At 32.8% G+C, this 22701-nt stretch overlaps 1 protein-coding gene across 10 annotated transcripts in view; it reads right to left on the reverse strand.

The window, feature by feature from the left end:
* The window catches only part of LOC126891728 (uncharacterized), an 827477-nt gene that overhangs the window by 709070 nt on the left and 95706 nt on the right, over window positions 1–22701 (reverse strand). For 4 of the 10 annotated variants that reach the window (XM_050660998.1, XM_050661000.1, XM_050661002.1 and 1 more), the window contains exons 8-10: window positions 13145–13371; window positions 7714–8039; window positions 2909–3068 (exon numbers count right to left, since the gene is read on the reverse strand). The exons of 5 other annotated variants lie outside the window; for them this stretch is intronic. In XM_050660998.1, the coding sequence (XP_050516955.1) occupies window positions 2909–3068; window positions 7714–8039; window positions 13145–13371 (713 nt within the window). The remainder of the gene's footprint in view (window positions 1–2908; window positions 3069–7713; window positions 8040–13144; window positions 13372–22701) is intronic. One more of the 10 variants, XM_050660996.1, reaches the window with a different exon arrangement.

Genomic DNA, 22701 nt, shown 5'->3' on the forward strand with positions numbered 1-22701 from the left:
ATGCTTAAATTAAACAAACAAACAACTGTTCTTACAACTTATAATCTTTTTTTGACCTAAAAGAAGGCATAATTCGGTGTGATTTCAGTTTGGTTCTGATCAAACCATCTCTGCTATCAGCACCACAAACTTTTGCTGAAGCTTCTGTCACAAGTTTAACCATGCGTTCAACGACTTGCGTGTGAGACGGATATAACTTAAGCTCCGATAAGAGTGCTGATGTCTCCGGATTAACCACAATTTCCTGTAAAGTTTCATTCGAACTTCCAATTGTTAATGGTGGTTCAGTTAAGGGTATATATTGTACTCCAATTTATAATATCGATATAATCCATAGCGTTCATATTAAGCACAGGTGGTACCTCAAATGTTCGTAGTCGCTGGTTTATGTTACTTGTTCGAGCTTGTACGGCGCACAGCAAGCTCTCTAATATGTTTTCTTGGATCTCCTAACATTCCAAGTAGCATATTTTCTGGATGTGCAAAAAAACTATTTCGCAATAGAACTGGATCCATTACATCCTTTAGGGGTTGAGGTAAATACCTAGATAACTGAATCATTTTCCAAAAATTAAAGGCTCCATGTAGGCAGAACGGTCTGGTTTTTATAAGGAACCATACTGGAGCATACACTTTTAAAATAAAGGTTACTAAGGTAATCAAATTATCTGATGGAACCACAGTGGAAACATATAAACGTAGTATACGCTTAGCCAATGTTAACCAGCGGGAATGCACTATTTTACCTGGGCACCGTTTAGACAGTTTGTTGTCAATACTTCCCTCTGAGATTGCAACACACATGTCAAGAAGATATTGTTGATCTGTACTTAAATCAGACCTATCCAAATTCTCCTGTACATATGATTCAATTACACTGAACTTAACAACAGGTAGATTTTCACATCCAATGAGTGCTTGTCCTATAGGTCCGTTGAAGTGACGAGGTCCAGTTGTACTACCATCAAGGAAATCCATAAGGTGTCGCAAAGGTAATTTATTACAGTGCAGCTGGCAAATAAGCCACTGCAACGGGCGATTTAAATGTTTTTCTAATTGCACAATAACACCATTAAACTTTCCAACATTAACATTCGTCCCATCACACCCTATTACTCTTAAGACATCTGTGGATACGTCAGAGTCATCAAAATATTTTAAAATGCTTTTTAAAATGTTCACAGCAGTACCAGAATCAGGAGTAACATGGGCCAGATAAGTCGACTCAGGCATTTTTAAGATTGTAATATGTTCTTCTCGAATTAACTTTCGACGATTATCTTCCATTTTTAACGTATTATCCTTGTGACCATCGAAAAAAAAAGCCACGTAACTGTGAAAAATCGTCCATTTCAAGAAGGGCACGTTTTTTTGTTCTAGCATGACGAATTTTGCTCTTATCTATAATGTTGCTATTATCTTCCATATTTATAATATCGACGTCTTGTAGTACTGCTGAAGCGACTGCAGCACCAGCTCGATCAGAAATACCAAAACGATCGAGTGTTCTTGCAAGCACAGGTAATTGTAACACATTATAGGAAGCTAATGATTTTTGCTGCACAGTAGAAGTTTCTGCAGAACTGATCGATTCATGTGTAAGTGCTTCCGTCGCTATTCTTTTCTGCCGAGATCGATTTTTCGGTAAGTGAACAACATTCTCATTTAATTGTTTTTGAATTTGCAATAAATTTCTCTCCTCTCGGTTCTGTAACTTTTTGGACATTGTTATATCTATGGCACCAATTACCATTCGTCTTTGAGTTCTTTGGTCTTCTAAAAATAGTCGTTCGGCTGCTGGCACTTTAAATACCTTATCGCAAGAACAATTATTTAAATCTAGACATTTACAAGCAGCCACATCAAATACTACTTTGGATTGTGTTCTGAAATCATTTAACGGTTTTTTATAACTTGCAACACCACTGCGTTGTTTATAAGGTTTTAGTAAATTTCTAATTTTAAGACGATAAGTTGTTATTCGCTTTATAATACTGCACTGCCGAAGGGTTGGAATTGAAGCACGACTCCAAATTTCCTGAATTTTCTTTGGTACAATTTGACTTGTCTCAGTTGCGGTTTGTTGTGGATTTGTTGCAATCGGTTTTAATTCATGTTCAACATGGTTGAAGTAAGTGTTCATATCTTCATATGTTATATGTTGGTAAAACTGTTTCGTTTATATTATTGGACGCTCCAAATATAGGACACTTTAGCTCACTTCTGGTGTTACGCGCCATTTTATCGGTAAACACAAACATACAAACAAACTTATATTACGACGTAAAAGATCAAGAGATACGACGACTAATACGATTGTATTCCGTGGTTGTTAGTCGAAAACTGATTCATTCCCAAATGAAAGAATTCTCAGCCAAGTCAGTGGCGTCGCTTCACGTAATGATCGCCTAATTTAGTTTTAACATAATGTCCTTGTGGCAGTTGAAATATAAAAATATACAAATCTTTATTGTAAAAAAACTTTTAGTTTTAATTATTTAACAATGTGGTAAAATGCAAAATTTAATATTTTTAATATAAAAATTTAGATTTTTGACATTTATGTGGCAGTTCAAAATAATTTTTTTTTATTAATATTTAATATCAAAAATTTTGTTTTTATACACTTCAACTTTTTTCAATTACATTTTACCATTTTAGTAATTTCGAAAAATCGGCCCATCCTAGTGAACATTCCATTTGACCCTAGGCTGATGGAAGATCGAACAAATTGGAAGAAAGTTGTACAGTCAGCCAGGACCCACCCAGGGTTGTAGCACTACGTGATGATGATGATGATGATATAGTAGTAATTCCACCGTATGAATTTCACCGTACATTTCACCTCGTTTTGGGAACACAAAAAGCAATATCAACAAATTTATTATAATATTAACATATTGTTTACCTGGTACTAGTAGATGTGCCTCTGTCGGATACAAAACCGTTTGGACATGTAAACGTTATACTGCTACCATCAGCAATATCTGTACAGTCTATATATTGATTCTTAGAGTTTTTACAGAGCATTTGTGTTCCACTCGGTAATAAAGGTTTAGGACATATTCCTAAAATTCCAATAAAATTACTAATTACTTAGTGATTTTTGATAACTTATTGTTTACATTTTTAATATAATACATTATACAGGGTGTAACAAAAATACAGGTCATAAGTTAAATCACATATTCTAGGACCAAAAATAGTTTGGTTTAACCTAACTTACCTTAGTACAAATATGCACCAAAAAAAATTACAGCCCTTTGTAGTTACAAAATAAAAATATATCTTTTCCAATATATCGAAAACTAGTTGAGATTTCTTATTGAAAACGGACATGTGGCATTCTTATGACAGGGATATCTTAAAAAGAAATTATAGTGAAATTTGTGTACCCCATAAAAATTTTCTGGGGGTTTTGTTCCCTTAAACCCCACCAAACTTTTGTGTACGTTCCAATTAAATTATCAATAGTAATACCACTAGTGATTCAATTTTCGCGATAAGTCTGTCGATTTACTTCTAAACGAAACTGAGTTGCTTGAAAACACCACGAGTCCGTAGGACGAGTGGTGTTTTCTTTAAGCAACTCAGTTGAGTTTAGAAATAAAAGACAGACTTATAAGATCAATTAAATCACGACTGGTATTTTATTAGAGTATTTCACGAACAAAGTGATAGGTCAAAAATTCAGTAGAATGAGAGAATTCAGTAGAATTTAATAATAATACATTTGATCTAGGTAACCCAAATCTACCCATTTTCTGAATAATTCACAATTAGTCATAATCATGAAATATTTATTATAACTATAAATAATTTGTTACAATTATTTTTTACCTATAACAATAAATAATTTGTACACGAAAAAAATACATTATTCTCGACTATAATTATTATAAACGGTGCAATTGTAAAAATTTTGAATAGTATGACCGTTATTAGGTGGATACAATGTATTGTTGCTATTATTACTTGATGTACTTGGAGTATTCCTAAAAGTATTCACTATGTTCTGATGATGTTCGGCACTAAGATGTAAATACGGTTTCATCGAGTTCGAACTTCCATGTCCAGTAATTTTCATAGCTTGTTGTTCACTAACGCCAGATTGTAGTAACTGACTAACTGCAGTGGCACGATTAGAGTGATTCGTTATTTTCACTTTTTTAGTGTCTAATCCTATCTTTTCTGCAGACATTTTTGTCCATTTGGATATTGTATTAATACCAATAGGACAATTATTGTACCAATTACTATTATTATATTTATTCCACTTGCCATTCACAGTCAGAAAAAGTCTATCATTGGTAAGAGTTTCCCTTTTCGATATAAGTTTCCGGTATAATCTCACAGGACACATTTCAGGATTCTTCAAATTTTGAGTAAGCCATTTATTATCTGCACAGTTTTTATCACCACCTTGGCGGGTTTTGGAGAATATCGGGTTATATGCAATTCTGTTTGTTAAACAGCCTTTGTTGTTAGCCTCTTCCTTGAAAAAATGTAACATGGAAAAACTTGCTTCGTTACCTCTCCAAGCTAATTCTACGGCAGCTATATGAAAAAACTTCTTTTGGAGTCCCTCTGGCGTGTCTTCGTCCAATTGTAAGCACATATTTTTATATTCATCCGAAGTCATAGCGACAGAACTCATTTTCCTTTTATCGGGTACAGTTTGCAACAATTTTCTCTTACTATCACGAGCCGCTCTCGCTTCCTTGAAGGTTATATCTTTGAAGGGATCAATTTGTCTCTGATACTCACAGAAATATTTTTCTTGTACCAATTTTGCAGTAGTGTTCCATATGGTTTTAATAACACTCTCCTTGTAATCACTACCATCAATTTTTCGCATGTTGAAGGCCCAGTCTTTTAGAATGAATCAATGAATGCTAGTCTTTCGTTGTTATTTTCTGCATCTAATTTGTAGTTGCGATCCACACAGAACATCATAAATTGTCTCCATATATAAGATTTAGATTTTCTTGTGTTACTCGGTATATTTTCTTCAATGTTTTGGTTTATAACTTCGTTTGAAGTACCACCGAAACGACTCATTTTGACGTATACAGCTACAATAATTTTTTTGGCAAACGTCAAACTTTGCTTTGCGATCGGTATCCATGGTTACGTCGTTGAAAACACGAAGCTGATAGACCAATCAGAATAGAAAGACAGTTGGTGTTTTCACGATAACACAAGCTGTCTTTGGTTTGTAATTGGTCAGATTATGTGAAAATTTTAAGATGAGTGAAATAGTCATTGTGGCACCGTTAGTTAAACACAATATTTTTAAAACTTTTTTGCCTCTTAGTACTTTTTCGAAAAGCTAGTTTTTATCGAGATATTTTGCATAATTTTCAAATCCACCACATATTTGTATACTCTTACGTACGACTAAAGAGACCTGGTATACAAATTTGTTTATAAATTACAGTTTGAGATATATTTGCACCATATTAGAAAAGAAGCCACATCTCGATAAAAGGTGCCATATCGGAAAAATAATAAGAGGCAAAAAAGTTTTAAAAACACTTTGTTTTACTAATGGTACCGCAATAATAGTTTAATTGAAACGTACACAAACATTTGGGGGTTTAAAGGCACAAAACTCCCATAAAATTTTTATGTAAACATATTAAAAAAGAAGCCGCATCTCGATTAAAACTGGTTTATCGAAAAAATATTTAAGAGGTAAAAAAGTTTTAAAAACATTGTGTTTAACTGATGGTACCACAATAATAATACAGGGTGTAACAAAAATACATGTCATAAATTTAATCGCATATTCTGGGACCAAAAATAGTTCGATTGAACCTAACTTACGTTAGTACAAATGTGCACGGAAAAAAAGTTACAGCCCTTTGAAATTACAAAATGAAAATCGATTTCTTCCAATATATCGAAAACTATTAGAGATTTTTTATTGAAAATGGACATGTGGTATTCTTATGGCAGTAGTATTTTAAGAAAAAATGATAATGAAATTTGGACACCCCATAAAAATTTTATGGGAATTTGGTTCCTTTAAACCCCCCCAAACTTTTGTGTACGTTCCAATTTAATTATTATTGTAGCGCCATATATGGTAAAGTACGATTATGGAGACTTGGTAATAATATGAAAATTTATTTATGATTTACATTTTTAAGTACATTTTGAACCATATTAAAAAAGAAGCCACATCTCGATAAAAGATGCTTTATCAAAAAAATACAAAGAGGCAAAAAAGTTTTAAAACACTGTGTTTAACTAATGGTAACGCAGTAATAGTTTAATTGGAACGTACACAAACATTTGGGGGGTTTAAAGGAACAATACCCTCATAAAATTTTTATGTAAACATATTAAAAAAGAAGCCGTAACTCGATAAAAACTGCCTTATCGAAAAAATACTAAGAGGCAAAAAAGTTTTAAAAATATTCAATTTAACTAATGGCACCACAATAATAGTTTATTTGGAACGGACACAAAAGTTTGGGGAGGTTTAAGGGAACAAAACCCCCATAAAATTTTTATGGGGTTCACAAATTTCACTATAATTTTTCTTTAACATGTTCTTTCCATAAGAATGCCACATATCCATTTTCAACAAAAAATCTCTAATGGTTTTCGATATATTCAAAAAAATCGATTTTCATTTTAATACTTCAAAGGGCTGTAACTTCTTTTGTGTGCATTTGTACTAAGGTAAGTTAGGTTCATTCGAACTATTTGTGGTCCCAGAATATGTGGTTTCATTTATGACCTGTATTTTTGTTACACCCTGTATAATTGGAACGTACATAAAAGTTTGAGGGAACAAAACCCCCATAAAATTTTTATGGGGTGAACAAATTTCACTATAGTTTATTTTTAAAATGATCCTGTCATAATAATGCAACATGTCCATTTTCATTAAACAATCTCTGATAGTTTTCAATATATCGGAAAAAATCGATTTTCATTTTGTAACTTCAAAGGGCTGTAACTTTTTTTGTGTGCATATTTGTACAAATGTAAATTAGGTTCAATCGAACTATTTTTGGTCCCAGAATATGAAATTTAATTTATGGCCTGTATTTTTGATACACCCTGTATAAATGGTAAAATGAACAGTGAAAAGGAATGGAAAACCTTTTGCACTGTGAAGCTTGAAGATATCAGTCAAAAAAGATGCGAAATAAAAGCTACGTTGTTCTACTAATCCATATATTGTTGAAAACGTTTCGTTTTATGTTTACAAAATAGCATCAGTTCATTATAATATGTGAAGTATTAATTCTAACTGGTAAAAGCAACAGATCTGAACAAAAGGTCCTCCAATCAAAAAATCACATTAAAGTGATGTAATTCAACAACACAATATCTATGTTTTCCATGCATTAACACTTTTTTTGCCAGGGCCGGAGTAGCTCAGGCGGTAGGATGCCTGACCTCCGTGCTGGTAGGCCGGGGTTCAAATCCCAGCGCCGGCGCCGGCGAAAACACCTAGACATTTTTAAAAATGCCTATAGGCCTCAGGTCCACTCAGCCTGAATAGAATGAGTACCTTGGGTAAAACCAGGGGTACTAAAAGTCAGTTGAAGGGCAGCACTGGCCCTGTTACCTTCCTTGTATACCGTTGGCCCTAGATATAACAGACTACCCTGCCATAATCCCAAAGCCGCGTTAGCGGTATGAAACGGGAGACTATTATTATTAACACTATTTTCAAATTTCTATACTTACTTAAACATGTTGGATGACTGTAATAACTTTGACAGTCATTATATGCTGAAATAGTAGACAATATATATCGCGTATTACATGAAAATCGTAAGATCGTGCTGGACAATACAATATCACCGGGCTTTTTTTCTACGCCACCTTCTAGAAACCATTTTCCATTTTTTGGATATGCTGGAAGTATGCAGTCCTCTATGAAATATTTAGACATTTCTCTTGTTATAAAAGAGTAGTAGAATTGGACACTGGTGTATAAGGCGTTCGTTTGGTAATTACATTGAGAATTCTGTAAAGTTGGTGCTATACTTACTATTCCTTGGAGGTAGTATCTGTAAAGAAAAGGAGACAGATTATTGTCTACATAGGAAAGCATAATTAAATTATGTATATTATATATACAGGGTGTTTGGTCAAGAATGGACCATAGCTTAAACTTAGATTCCTGAGCTTGATAATAACCGAAATACGGGGTGTCGAAGTTAAACTTTATTTATTCTTGAATATTTTAAAGACAGGCATGGAATAATAACACGAAATTTGGTAGGTAGGATTTTTTGGGACGAGAAATCTAAATTTGCTACCAAGAATGATGTGATTGCAATATTGCACTACCAAATAGCACCCAGAGAGCGCCACATTCGTCTTTCAGCGCTCATTTAATACGTTCAATTTTTTATCCCCCACTGTTTAAATCAAAACTTTTATACTGTTAATATTTTTACCTAATACCTACTACATTCATCTCGCTAAACTCGACTGTTTTCGAGATAACCTCAGTTTAAATCTGCGATGCAACATAATTTTTTGCATAATATCATTGTAGTTGCACCCGAAAAATAAACATGAAAACACAATAATTATGCAAATTCGCAAATTATATGTCATTGCATCGCAAATTCCATTTGAAGGAATTGGCGAAACATTTTTGGAAATTATAATTGTCTATTTTTATATTTGTTTATTTTTAGCGTGTAAATTCTTCTTCTTGCAGTACCGTCACCTATTGGAGGTTGGCTACCATCACAGCAATCTTAACTTTGTTGGCTACAGCTCTGAACAACTGTATTGAACTGCACCCATACCACTCCCATAAATTTCGCAACCAGGAAATCCTCCTACGTCCCACATTTCTCTTTCCCGAGATTTTTCCTTGGATTATGAGTCTTAGCAGAGAGTACTTTTCTCCTCTCATTATGTATCCTAGATATTCCAGTTTTTTCGTTTGTATGGTTTTTATGACTTCGCATTCCTTCCCCATCTTCAGCAAAACATCTTGATTTGTTACTCTTTCTGTCCATGGTATTTTCCACATTCTCCTGTAACACCACATCTCGAATGCCTCAATGTTTTTGATGTCTATTTTTTCAGTGTTCAAGCTTCCATGCCGTACAGCAGAACGGAGAAAACATAGCACCTTAACATTCTCGTTCTTAAGTTTATATTTATGTCCCGGCCGCATAGGAACTTTTTCATTTTGACAAACGATTTTGTCGCTATCTCTGTAGCGTGTAAATAGCGTGTAAAATATTATCTATGCAAAAAATTATGTTGCATCGCAGATTTAAAATGCGTTAATCTCGAAAACGGTTGAGTTTAGGGCAATGAATGTAGTAGGTATATCTTTTGGTAGGGGAGTTACTCCAGCGCGTCAGACTATTACATGGGGAGAAATCTTGTACCCTGAAAGTGTACCTCTACCTTATATTGGCTCTTAATGCAGGGAAGTTTGTTAAGGGGGGCCGAAAAAATATATCCTTAGAAAAACTCGAAATCGTCAGATTAAGAGAAGGTAAGTTAAGTACATGCAAAACAGTGTATATTTCAAAAATCTGACGATTTTAGTGGGGCGTAAGGAAATGGGTGATTCCCAAAGTTTCACAAGAAAAAAACGAATATTGCGCGAAATAAATGACAGATCGAAAAACTAAAAAACACGTGCTCAATATTTTTTAAAAATCTATCGAATAATCCCGAACACTACTTCCCACGGAGAGGAGTAGGTGGTAAATTTAAAATACGAATCCCGCGATATTTCGCGAAATGAACATCAGATCGAAAAACTGAAAAATACACTTATTCGATATTTTTGAAAAATCTATCGAATGGCACCAAACACGACCCCCACGGAGGTGGGGTAGAGGTCACTTTAAAATCTTAAATGGGAGCCTCATTTTTTATTGCAGATTTGGATTCCTTGCGTAAAAATAAGTAACTTTTATTCGAGACTTTTTTCGAATTATGGATAGATAGAGCTAAAACCTAAAAAACGATTGTCGGAAATGGAAAATTAAATTAAAAATGGAAAGTCTACTAAAATCTTCCCCACTAAAATGGAAAACTTGACTTAACTTTTTTTGATTTTAGAACTTACTCTTCACAACCCAATAGGTCCTCATAACGCTCGAGTGACTGCACATTTAGCATACTTTGCTCCCCTACAATTTTTTAAGTTATAATATTAGGAGAATAAATTTTTGATTAAAAAGTATGTAGAGGGGGTAAAAAAAATTTTAACGTATTAAATGGGCGCTTAAAGGTGTATGCGGTGTGCCTCTGGGTAATACATCATTTTTGGTGGCGAATTTAGATTTCTCGTCCCAAAAAAACCCGCTTATTAAGTTTTGTGTTATGATCTCATGCCTGTCAGAAAATATTCAAAAATAAATAAAATAAAAGTTTATCTTTGACTCCCTGTATTTCGGTTATTATCAACTTTTGCACTAAGGTAAGTTAGCTTAAATCGACCTATTTTAAGCTCAGGAATCTAAGGTTCAGCTGTGGACCGTTTATTACCACACACCCTGTATATATACAGGGTGATTTATTAGAGGGGTAAAGCTCCGTAGATCCTTTATACAGTGCGTTCATAAAGTAACGCCTAAATTCATTCTTTCGTAAGCCAGCGACTTAAAAGAAAAATCCCGAAACACGTCGATTTTTATTTTTAAAATACGATTTTTGGCATATATCATACTAGTGACGTCATCCATCTGGGGTGATGAGAATAGGGGTTATATGATAGCTCATTTGAAAGGATATTTAATTCTCTATTCACTGATATAAACATTGATATAATTATTTACACAATGTGTCCAAAAAATTTTTTTCAATTAAATTATTTGACACAAAAAGATGAATGTATTTATGTAATTTACTTAATTTTAAAAACATTTTACTGTTGCGAGAAAACAGAAAAAAGTTTTATGTAAAAAATTAACATTGATTTTCACTTAAACGAAATGTTCAAATTTCCAAGAGTTGGACGGGTGTCAGCTTTAACACTGAATTTAAACGAAAAGCAATATTTATTTGTTAAAAATAAATATTGTCTTTTCTGACAACAGTAAAACGTATTTTGAAATAAATAAATAAATTACATACATTCTTTTTTTTGTCTCAATTAATTTTATTTAAAAAACTGTTTGAACACCCTTTATAAATAATTATGTTAATGTTTTTATTATTCAATAGAGAATTGAATGCCCTTTCAAATGAGCTATCACATATGACCCCTATTATCATTTAAAAAAATCATCGATTGCGTCATCAAGCCCAGGTGGATGACGTCAGTAGTATGATATATATGCCAAAAATCATAATTAAAAAAAAAATCGACCTTTTTCGGGATTTTTTCTTAAAGTCACCGGTTTACGAAATAATGAATTTATGCGTACTTTATGGATGGACTGTAGTAATAGAGAGCGATAAAGGTTAATAACAAAAATTGTAGACAACTTTAAGCTTCACATTACAAAATTAGTTAGAATGTTACAAGGTGTTCGATAATATAGTGGCAGTCCAAACTTATTTTTTTTTTAATTGGAACACCCTGTATTTTATTTTATATTCGAAATCTTCTTAACTTCTCATTTGTAAATTAACACTTCAAAATACACTTTGTATTCTATTTTTCATCTCATCTCTCGTCGTTAGAGGCATTTTATAACCTTTATTCTTAAAGTAAGTGACATTAAAAAAACCGGTCCAGTTTATTAAATTCTAGTAATCTGGGTGGCCACGCTACTGGTCCATCGAAAAATGAAAATATCTAGAAAACTAATAAATTTGGACATACGGAATGTTGAATACAAATTAAAGTACGGTAATGGTACTTTTCGATAGTGATATAAAATACACAGGGTGTTCCATTTAAAATTACTGAGAAAATAATGTACTCGCGTTTTGACTCACCCTGAATTCAACGGAATGGGACGTTTCATCGCCGCCGGTTCATCGCCAGTCCATTTCATCGCCGTCCGTTTAATCGCCGGCCGTTTCATCGCCAGTTAGTCAGTGGATTTTGCATTATGGGAGATGACACGACACGACGTTAAATTCAGTTCAAAACTTATGACAAATAAAAAGATAAAAAATATTATTATATTAATTTACTTTTCTATTTCTACTTCCCTTAAATTTGATACTAAATAGTATTTTTGTAGGGTTAAATTAGATTTTATATTATAAAAGTTAAAAAGTCTATTAAAAAATTAAGTATGGCAACGGGAATGGTCATATCTCGCATTTCCTAGAATTCCTAATTAATACTAAAAATAAATAATAAATGTAACTGTCGAAAATTCGGAAATATATCAGTTAGCGATTAACTGACTGGCGATGAATCGGCCGGCGATGAACTGGCGGCATCGAAACGGCGGCGATGAAACGTCCTAGACCCGAATTCAATATAAAGAATATTAGCAATATCAATCATTCATGAAAATTTTGACAATAAATAAAAAATATGGCATTAATAATCCATTGCTTTGTGCTTATTTTTATTTATACAGTGAGTTGAACTTGTTACGATTTTCATATAAAATTGGTTATAACTTTGTACATACCATTTATAAAATAGCAAACCTTTATATTTTTGTAATGAAGAAATTAAGAAAATGTCGAATTTAAAATAAAATACAGGGTGTTCCATTAAAAAAAAGCATAAAGTTGGTCTGTCACTATGTTATCGAACACCCTGTAACATTCTAATAAAATTAGCAATATCAATCATTCATGAAAATTTTGACAATAAATAAAAAATATGGCATTAATAATCCATTGCTTTTGTGCTTATTTTTATTTATACAGTGAGTTGAACTTGTTACGATTTTCATATAAAATTGGTTAAACTTTGTATATACCATTTATAACATAGCAAACCTTCATATTTTTGTAATGGAGAAGTTAAGAAAATGTCGAATTTAAAATAAAATACAGGGTGTTCCATTAAAAAAACATAACGTTGGTCGGTCACTATGTTATCGAACACCCTGTAACATTCTAATTAATTTTGAAATGTCAAGCTCAAAGTTGGCTACAATTTTTGTTATTAACTTTTATCGCTATCTATTACTATAACGGATCTACGGAGCTTTACCCCACTAATAAATCACCCTGTATAATATATTGTTTGATCGATATGACAACGGTATACCTATTGTCTTCTCGATTTTTAAAAACAAGACCGCTCCCGCTGTCTCCTTTACAGACCGCAATATTTTCATTCTGACGACCAGCACAAATTTTATCAAAAATATTATACACTTCCTCCCAACTTGGTGGTAGCTCTTTAGCACATGTGGCACTATCTTTGTATGGTATTTTTATTGCTTTAAGGATTTCTGAGGGCTCTTCTTCTTCAGTAAGGCCCCAACCAGCTACCTGAAAATTGTAAACGATATTAAATGTTACGTCTAAATTAATGAATGAAAAACGCTAAAGAAATGTGCTGTGTCAATACTGCTGTGCTAATAATTAACGAATAATAATTAATGAAAAACGACAAAATCCGGTCACAAGATTTAAAATAAATGTAGATATACAGTATGTCCCTGTAAGTTGGAACCATAATATGGAAAACTTTTTTATTATTAATTTTACGAAAAACAGTTATTCTTCATAAAAGTTCTGCATGGTCTAAAACGTAACCATCAGATATCAAATTTTATGAATATTATACGAGGTCTGTCAAAAGATACGAATTTCGCTCAAGAATAAAATAGCTTTATTTTTCACAATACTGAAAATTGTTATTATGAAAAACTATTTGGAATTAAGAACTATATTCTAATGGGCAATTACATCCTTCTAATTGATTTTTTTTTAATTATGGATAATCAACATTATTTTCAGTTATTTAGATTATGATAAGTCTTTTATTATTAATTTTACGAAATATTCTGCATTTACGAAATATTTCTTTATAAAATATTCTGCATGGTCTAAAACTTAATATACCACCATCTTATATCAAATCTTATCATATACCAGAGGTATGTCATCATCATCATCATCATCATTATTCTCTTTGCCTTATCCCTGTGCGGGGTCGGCTTCCCTAATTGGAATTCTCCATACAATTCTATCTTGAGTCATATCAATATTAATCCTCTTTACCAACATGTCCTGCCTAATCGTCTTCCCCCACGTCTTCTTTGGTTTTCCTCTCCTACTCCTTCCAGGAATCTGCATTTCAGCAATTCTTCGTATTGGGTGATTAGCGTCTCGACGTTGAACATGACCAAACCATCTCAACCTATGCTCTCTCATTTTGGCATCAATTGGTGCCACACCTAGACTTCCCCTTATATACTCATTTTTAATTTTATCCTTTTTTGTCACTCCACTCATCCATCTAAGCATTCTCATTTCCGCCACATGCATTCGTTGTTCCTCTTTCTTTTTCACTGCGCAACATTCAGTTCCGTACATCATAGCCGGTCTTATGACTGTTATATAGAATTTTCCCTTCAACTTCATTGGAATCTTCCTGTCACACAGCACACCACTCGCTTCCTTCCACTTCATCCATCCAGCCCTAATTCTGCTGCATGCATCTCCATCTATTTCTCCATTACTCTGTAATACCGATCCCAGGTACTTAAAACTATTGCTTTTTACAATCAGTTCATCATCCAAAGATACCATGTTATTTGTAGTAACTCCATCTTTAAATGTACATTGCAAATACTCTGTCTTTGCCATACATACCAGAGGTATGTCAAAACATATGAATTTCGCTCAAGAGTAGGTAAATAAAATACCTTTATTTTTCACAATATCGAACATTCATTAGTGAATATGAAATGTTGTTTAGAATTAAAAACTGTGTTCCAATAAGTAATAACATCCTTCTAATTAAAATTTTTTTCTGAACTACATATTTACTCTTAATCGAAATTCATCTTTTTTTACATACCTCGTATAAAATTGATAAAATTCGATATTAGATGGTTGTATTTTAGGTTTTAGACCATGCAGAACTTTTTATGATGAATAACATTTTTCCGTAAAATTAATAATAAAAGAGTTATCACAATTGAAATAAATGAAAATAAAGTTGGTTATTCATAATAGGAAACTTGCATAAAATTTTAAATTCGAAAAAAAATGTTATAAATCACAACAGAACATAATTTAAAACATGTATCGAAGATAAAAAAGTTGTTTTTTTGTTCCGTTTGGCCCCTTAAGACGATTATAAATTCAAATTATTGCAGCTAGCCCAAAACGCGTCGTGACTTCATATGGTTGTGTGTTTCCATTTTTCAGCAACAAAGTAAACAAAATTGTATGAAATTTTAAATTAGACATTATAAACGTCAGTATAAAATAAGTTTGATCGTTTGAACTATTTTAATTACATAAAAAAAATGTACTTTTACAAAATGGCACTAAACAACACTTATAGTGTTTTCTTTTATTTCCCATAGTAAACCTTCTATCCCTTCCTTCAAAAACTGTATCAAACTCCAATCTCAACAAACTGGTATATATTATTACAATGACATAGGCTAAATGTCATTAAAATATAAACAATTTTCCCCTATTCCGCGACGATGCCCTGGCCAAATATCCAAGTAGGTGGAGGCCAATAAACTAAAGAATAAGAAGAAGCATATGCCTAAACACAATCATAAATATAACCATAAAGTTCAACTATATGACTTCACGGATCGTTTGAACTATTTTAAATCACAAAAGATTTTCAATTTGTACTTCTAAGTTATTATGAGTTTTTGAAGCGTGAAATTTTTGAAATCTCATTTTTAAACAAAACTGAACATTACCTATTATGTAATAAAAAAATGTGCAAGATCCCTATTTAAAAAGAAATTCTCAAAACATGTTTTTTCAATTAAAAGGATGTAATTGCATATTAGAATATAGTTCTTAATTCCAAACAAATTTTCACAATAACAGTTTTAAATATTTAAAAAAAGAAAGCTCCTACTTTACTCTTGAGCGAAATTCATACTTTTTGACATAGGTACCTCGTATAACAGGGGCGTAACAGAGGGCCCCGCAGCGTAAAGCTTGCGGGGGGCCCCAATCGCTTAAGGGTCCCATCTTGTCATCTGATATTATGTAAAAATCTGTTATTGTTAAATTATTTTTACGTTGTCTGTTTAAATTTAAAAACGTAAAAATTTCTAACTAGACGTATTTGCCAAGTGAATCATCTCATGAAATTTAATCCCTTCCGGCCTACCGAAATTTTATGGCAGCGACAAAAAACTACCTATTATATAATGCTTTGTACGTGACTATTGAAAGATATTAGAATTGCAATTTGACGAATTTAAGAACAATATTTTTAAATCTAAAAATGGGTTTTCTTTCTCTCTGTTCTTTAACTACTTTTAGTATTTCGATACAATATTATCGCCAGTAATTTCATATTGGTTGTTTGCATTGAATATTATTTATGTTTGTGTTGTTTTACGGTTACAGTTGCATCAGTTTGGTACGCATTTATTTAACAATTATTGACGACTTTTCTTGTGTAGGTAATCATTAGACAATCTCTCAACAGATAAACGGTAAGATAAGGAAATTATAACACTTATAATTCTGGGGTTAATCACCCAGCAGAACGAATCCGGGAAAATTGATATTTAACCACTTGAAAACGCATTTTAATGTACTCCATGACTGAAGTTTCCTGTACCTACCTACATATTGCTATTTTAGTTGACCAACACAAAAAAAATTTGAAATCACATTATTTTAAGCAAAATATTTACCATCAATATGACATCTTTTCCGTTTTCATAAAAAATATACTACATATAATGTTACTTACATTCTTCGGCTATAATGTAGGTTTTTAATCACGTTATATTGCCTATGCCTATAGGCATAGGCAGTATAACGCGATTACAATCGCGGGGCCCCCTTCGCCGGGGTACTCGAGGCACTGCCCCGGTTGCCCCAATGGTAGTTACGGCCCTGTCAGACATTACAATTTGAAAATTCAAAATAATTTTTTTTGAGCACTTATACAGTATGTCTGCGTGGCTTCGAACCATATGGGAAACATTTTTATTATCAATTTTACGAAAAAAGTTATTCTTCATGAAATGGTCTGAATGATCTTAAATCTGAGATACAAAATAAGCCAGATAAACCATCAGATATCAAAGCTTATCAATTGTATACGAGGTAAGTCTAAAAATAGGAATTTAATTCAAGGATAAAGTACTTTTATATCTAACAATATACGATTTTAATTTTAAAATGTAATTACATCCTTGTAAATAAAAAATTAATTTTTCCAAATATTTCTCAAATTACCGATAACCAACATCATTTTATTAAAATAATTATAATAACTATTTTATTATTAATTCTTTAATTTTACGAAAAAATTCTTATCAGATTCTTTATAAAAAGCTCTGCATTATCTCAAAACGAAGATTCAATCGTAATATATCACATTTTACCAACTTTATACGAGGTATGTCGAAAAATATGAATTTCTCTCTAAGAGCTAAGTAGATACCTTTATAGTTCACAATATTTCAACTGGAATGATATAGTTGCATATCTAAACATAGTTTTTAATTGCTAACAACTTTTTATAATAAAATGTTTCAATATTGTAAAATATAAAGGTGGTCTAGGTACTATTGAGCGAAATTAATATTTTTTTATATACCTCGTATAAAATCAATAAAATTTAATATCTGATTATTGCAACTTAGGTTTTATACCATGCAGAGCATTTTATGAAGAATAACTTTCTGAAGAAGCAGAGGTAACGGAAGCATTAAGAAAATTAAAAAATAGAAAATCACCAGGAGATGACAGAATATCGAATGAACTCCTAAAGTATGGAGGACAAGACTTGACGAAACAATTATTAACACTAATCCAAAAAATAATAGAACAAAACAGAATACCACAAGAATGGAGATCAAGCATCCTAACTTCAAAAAGGGAGAAAAATCGGACCCGGAGAATTACAGAGGAATTAATTTATTAAACACAACACTAAAATTAACGACCAAAGTGATAGCAAACAAACTGAATAAAATTATAACATTAGCAGACGAACAACAAGGTTTTAGGTCGGGAAGATTCTATTATTGAGCGAAATTAATATTTTTTTATATACCTCGTATAAAATCAATAAAATTTAATATCTGATTATTGCAACTTAGGTTTTATACCATGCAGAGCATTTTATGAAGAATAACTTTTTTTCGTAATATAGATATGTAATAAAAAAGTTTCCCATAGGTTGCAAGCTAAGCAAACACACTTTTTTGGAATGGGTCTGTATACCGATAAAGATGAGAAATGTAAGTTGTTTTGAACAGTGAATGATAACGCTAACACAAAAAAGTTTTTGTTAAATAAGTCGTATTTAGCAATTGTTTAACGGCGGAGCAGTCGCGCTCACTTCTGCCACGTAAGCAGTCGCGCGTAGAACAAAATCTAACAATACAAATTTAAAACAAGTTTCAATTTTATAATATTCTTGTTTGCTTGTTATGTTAAAAATATCTATTTCTAACAATTTTAAAACTAATTGGTTTCCACCAAAGCCATAAATTCCACCAAAAAAAAAAATAAAAATGAAATTAAAAAAAAATTTAAAAAAATTCTAAGCATTAGGTACTACAATCTTCTTCGAGGCACTTACAAGTGGAAAGTTATGTTGCAAAATTGTTCATTAAGTTGGAGTTCATTAATGAAACCGCTATGTCAACATCGTTTGTACGTCGTGTCTACATTATATACGGAATTTTGTAGTTAGTAGTGATCGAAATTTAGAAAAAAAGTTACTGGGTGATAGTTAGTGGTGTGACTTTCTCAGTGCTAAAGAAGCAAAGTGAAATTTGTGGCAGTTTTTCTACAATACGCTGTTGCAACTTTTGTGGTTAAAAATCAGGTTTTTATACTAATTATATTTATCAGTGAACTGTCCCATTCTAATTGTAAACATGAGCGCATGTCTAAATTGTAGTACTGAAATTGTTAAAGGTACTATCAGAAACCGTTCAGTGTGATCATTGCCAGGGCCGAATACACTTTAAGTGTGCCGGTTTGAAATCCGACGACAAAATCACGCGTAGCCGAACTAGGAATATTAAAATATTTTGCAATACATGCGTTGATCGCCTTGCCGACCTTAGTTCTTTGAGAGATGTTATTCAGTCTCTGCAAAATAAAATCGACATGCTTGAATCAAAACTCTCTGGTCAACATATTCTTGAGACAGAGTCGGTAAATACAGAGGCAGTTAACTGACAACGATATTAATGCCGTTAACGTTATTTTGAATTCTATTAATACAGATCTTTCCGCAAATGCACCAACATCTGTCTTTAGATTAGGTAAACCAGACAGTAATCGTAAATTTCCACGTCCATTAAAAGTTATTTTTCCGAATGCACACGTCGCTAAAATTATTTTAAAAAACAAAAGGAAACTACTGAACACGCAATACAAAAACATAAAGATTGATGACGATAAAACTCCAATGCAAGAACAATACTTAAAAGACCTGCGTCTTAAATTAAATCAACGCATCGAGAATGGAGAAAAAAACGTCACAATCAAGTATCAGAAAGGTATTCCCTGTATAATTGATCTTTCTCCAAAAAACTGAGTTCGAGCTTTCATCAATGGCGTATTATGTATACTAATCTTTGTTCTCTGCAAGCGAAATTTTTAGATACCATTACTTTTATGCAATGCGAAAAACCTTCACTGTTCTTAGTATCCGAATCTTGGTTGCACAAAAATATTTTGGACTCTATGGTAAATATACCTGGGTATAAAATTTTTAGAGCAGACCGCATAGGGAGAATAGGAGGCGGATGTTGCATATATGCAAAGGAATCTGACTTCTGCCAATTTAACAATGTTTGTGAAAACTTCTCTGATCACCATTATGAAGGGTTGACGCTTAATTTTTCTTCTAAAAAGTTAAAAATAAATTTTGCTATAGCTTGTATATATAGACCTGGTTACAGTTCCGTTCAAAGTGATCAAGAATTATACAGTCAATTGGAAACGCTCATAGCCAAACATAAAACCTTAATTGTTTTTGGTGATTTCAATCTAAGCAACATTTCTTGGCCGCTGATCAATCACCCTCATGATACTCAATCTCAGCTTTTTATTAATTTCTTAGAAAATTCTGGATTAGAACAAATAATCAATGAACCGACTCGTTTTCGTCTGAATCAACAACCTTCTCAGCCAGATCTTACTTTAACCTCTGATGTTAATCTTTTAACTAATATTTCGGTTACATCTCCAATTGGAAAGTCGGACCACGCAGTTATTTCAACTTCCATACAGATCCTCAAGTCGGAAATATTACAAAATAATATGCTAATGACATATAAAAGAATAAACTATCATCGTGTAAACTTAGATGTATCTACTGCAGATTGGGCAGATATGTTGAATGGTAAGGATGTTAACAAACAGTGGGAAATTTTTGAAAATTTTCTGAATGAATCCATGCGCACGAACTCTCATTATGTGCAACGTAGATGTAATCCTAATAAGCCATGGATAAGTGCAGAAATATTTGAAATGATAAAATTTAAAAAGTCATTATGGAAAAAGTATTTACGAAGTAAAACGAATGCTGACTACCTCAATCATCGAACTTTTTCTAATAACTTAACATCAACTATTTTTAAATCTAAACAAAATTTTGAAAACCAACTGTCCTCAAATAAGAACAAAAAACCTCTTTATAAATATGTCAGAAATTCTATTTTATCTAAAGTTTCGTTACCTATTTTAAAAACCGAAACAGGCGAACCAACCTCAGTGAAAATGGAAGTTGCTACTATTTTTGCCAAAAAATTTCAAGAAGTGTTTACAATCGAGGAGGCTCTTCCGAATACTTTACGTGTTGTTTCTACAAGAAGTAACTACGATATTAGTGACATAGACTTTGATCCAGAGATTCTTAAACAAAAAATTTTGTGTTTAAAATCCTTTTCCGCTCCCGGATTAGACGGTTTCGCCGCAATTTTATTTAAGAAGTGTGCAAACTCGATTATCCATCCGTTAAGTTTTATAATGAAAACCTCATTTTTGTCACACACTTTACCTGATGGCTGGAAAATCTCTAGTGTTACTCCAATTTATAAAAAAGGTGACAAGTTAGATCCTGACAATTATAGACCAATTAGTCTAACATCCATTGCGGCTAAATTGATGGAATCAGTTATTCGCGAATCGGTTATGAACTTTCTCTTAAACAATAATAGAATTCCTATTTCCCAGCACGGTTTTGTACCTGGAAGATCGGTAGTTACTAATATGTTAACATGTGTTAATGACTGGTCTCTTTGTTTGGACAGTAATCAACCTGTTGATATTATATATTTAGACTTTGCTAAGGCTTTTGATCGAGTTCCTCACAAGAGACTACTATTTAAGCTTGAACATAACGGTATTAGAGGAAACTTACTTGAGTGGATTAAAGGATTTTTAATAAACCGTAAATTTTGCGTACGCGTTGGTGACTGTTATTCCTCAATGTTTAGTGTACACAGTGGCGTTCCGCAGGGTTCAGTGTTGGGGCCGATTTTGTTCCTAGTGTACGTTGCTGATCTGCCAATTCACCTTAAAAGTAACATGTCGCTTTTCGCTGATGACACAAAGTTATATGCAAATCCCTTTTCTGGTTACAATCAATTACAGACCGACCTTCAAGAGGTTGCTAAGTGGGTAGACGATTGGTGCTTGCAATTAAACACATCCAAGTGTGCAGTTCTACATTTAGGTAAAAACAATCCAAGGAATCGGTATGTACTTTCAAATGTTTCTCTAAAAACTGTTTCGCAGCAAAAAGACTTGGGTGTACTTGTGACGGAAACATTATCTTGGTCTGAACATATCCAGTCGGTATGCAATAAAGCTAGAACATCAGTTTACTTATTATCTAAGACTTTCTCTAAGATATCGCCAAAAAATTTTGTTGCTCTCTTTAGTGTATATGTAAGACCCATTTTAGAGTTTGCCGGACCCGTGTGGAATGTCGACTGGCAAAGGGATTCTGATCGACTTGAATCTGTGCAAAGATGGGCAACAAGAATTCCTTATGGCCGTCGTCGTCCTTCCTACGAAGAACGGTTAACCTACTTAAATTATCCTACATTTATGGACCGACGACTTCGTGGGGATTTAATAATTGCTTATAGAGCATTACAGGGAAAGTTTGGGATAGATCTATCACATCTTTTCCCTTTGAGTAACGACCTTAGATTGCGGGGTCATCCATACAAATTAGCCAGACAACAGTTTCACAGTAAATGTCGTGAGAACTATATATCCAATAGAATATTTTATACCTGGAACTCACTTCCACACGACGTCGTCGGGGCTGTATCTGTAAACTGCTTCAAAAATAAATATGACTCTTTTAGTTCTGTATCACGGGAACAATAATTTTTCGTTTCTTAAATTAAATTAATTTATAAGTCGTATGTAGTCTTAAGTTTAGGTTTCTTTTTGCATAGTTCTTTTTAGTCAAATGGAGCTATATAGGTCCTAGATCTCGGCTCCTTTTTCTTCTTTAATAATAATAATAATAATAAAGTTATCACGGAAAATGATAAAAAGTTGCATATTTTCTGACGGCGCGACTGCTCCCGGATTAAAAGGGGCCCCATTTCAAATTCTGCGGAGGGGCCCCGACGGAGTTTGTTACGCCACTGTCGTATAATATTC

Source organism: Diabrotica virgifera, chromosome 9, assembly GCF_917563875.1.
Source record: "Diabrotica virgifera virgifera chromosome 9, PGI_DIABVI_V3a".
NCBI lineage: Eukaryota > Metazoa > Arthropoda > Insecta > Coleoptera > Chrysomelidae > Diabrotica > Diabrotica virgifera.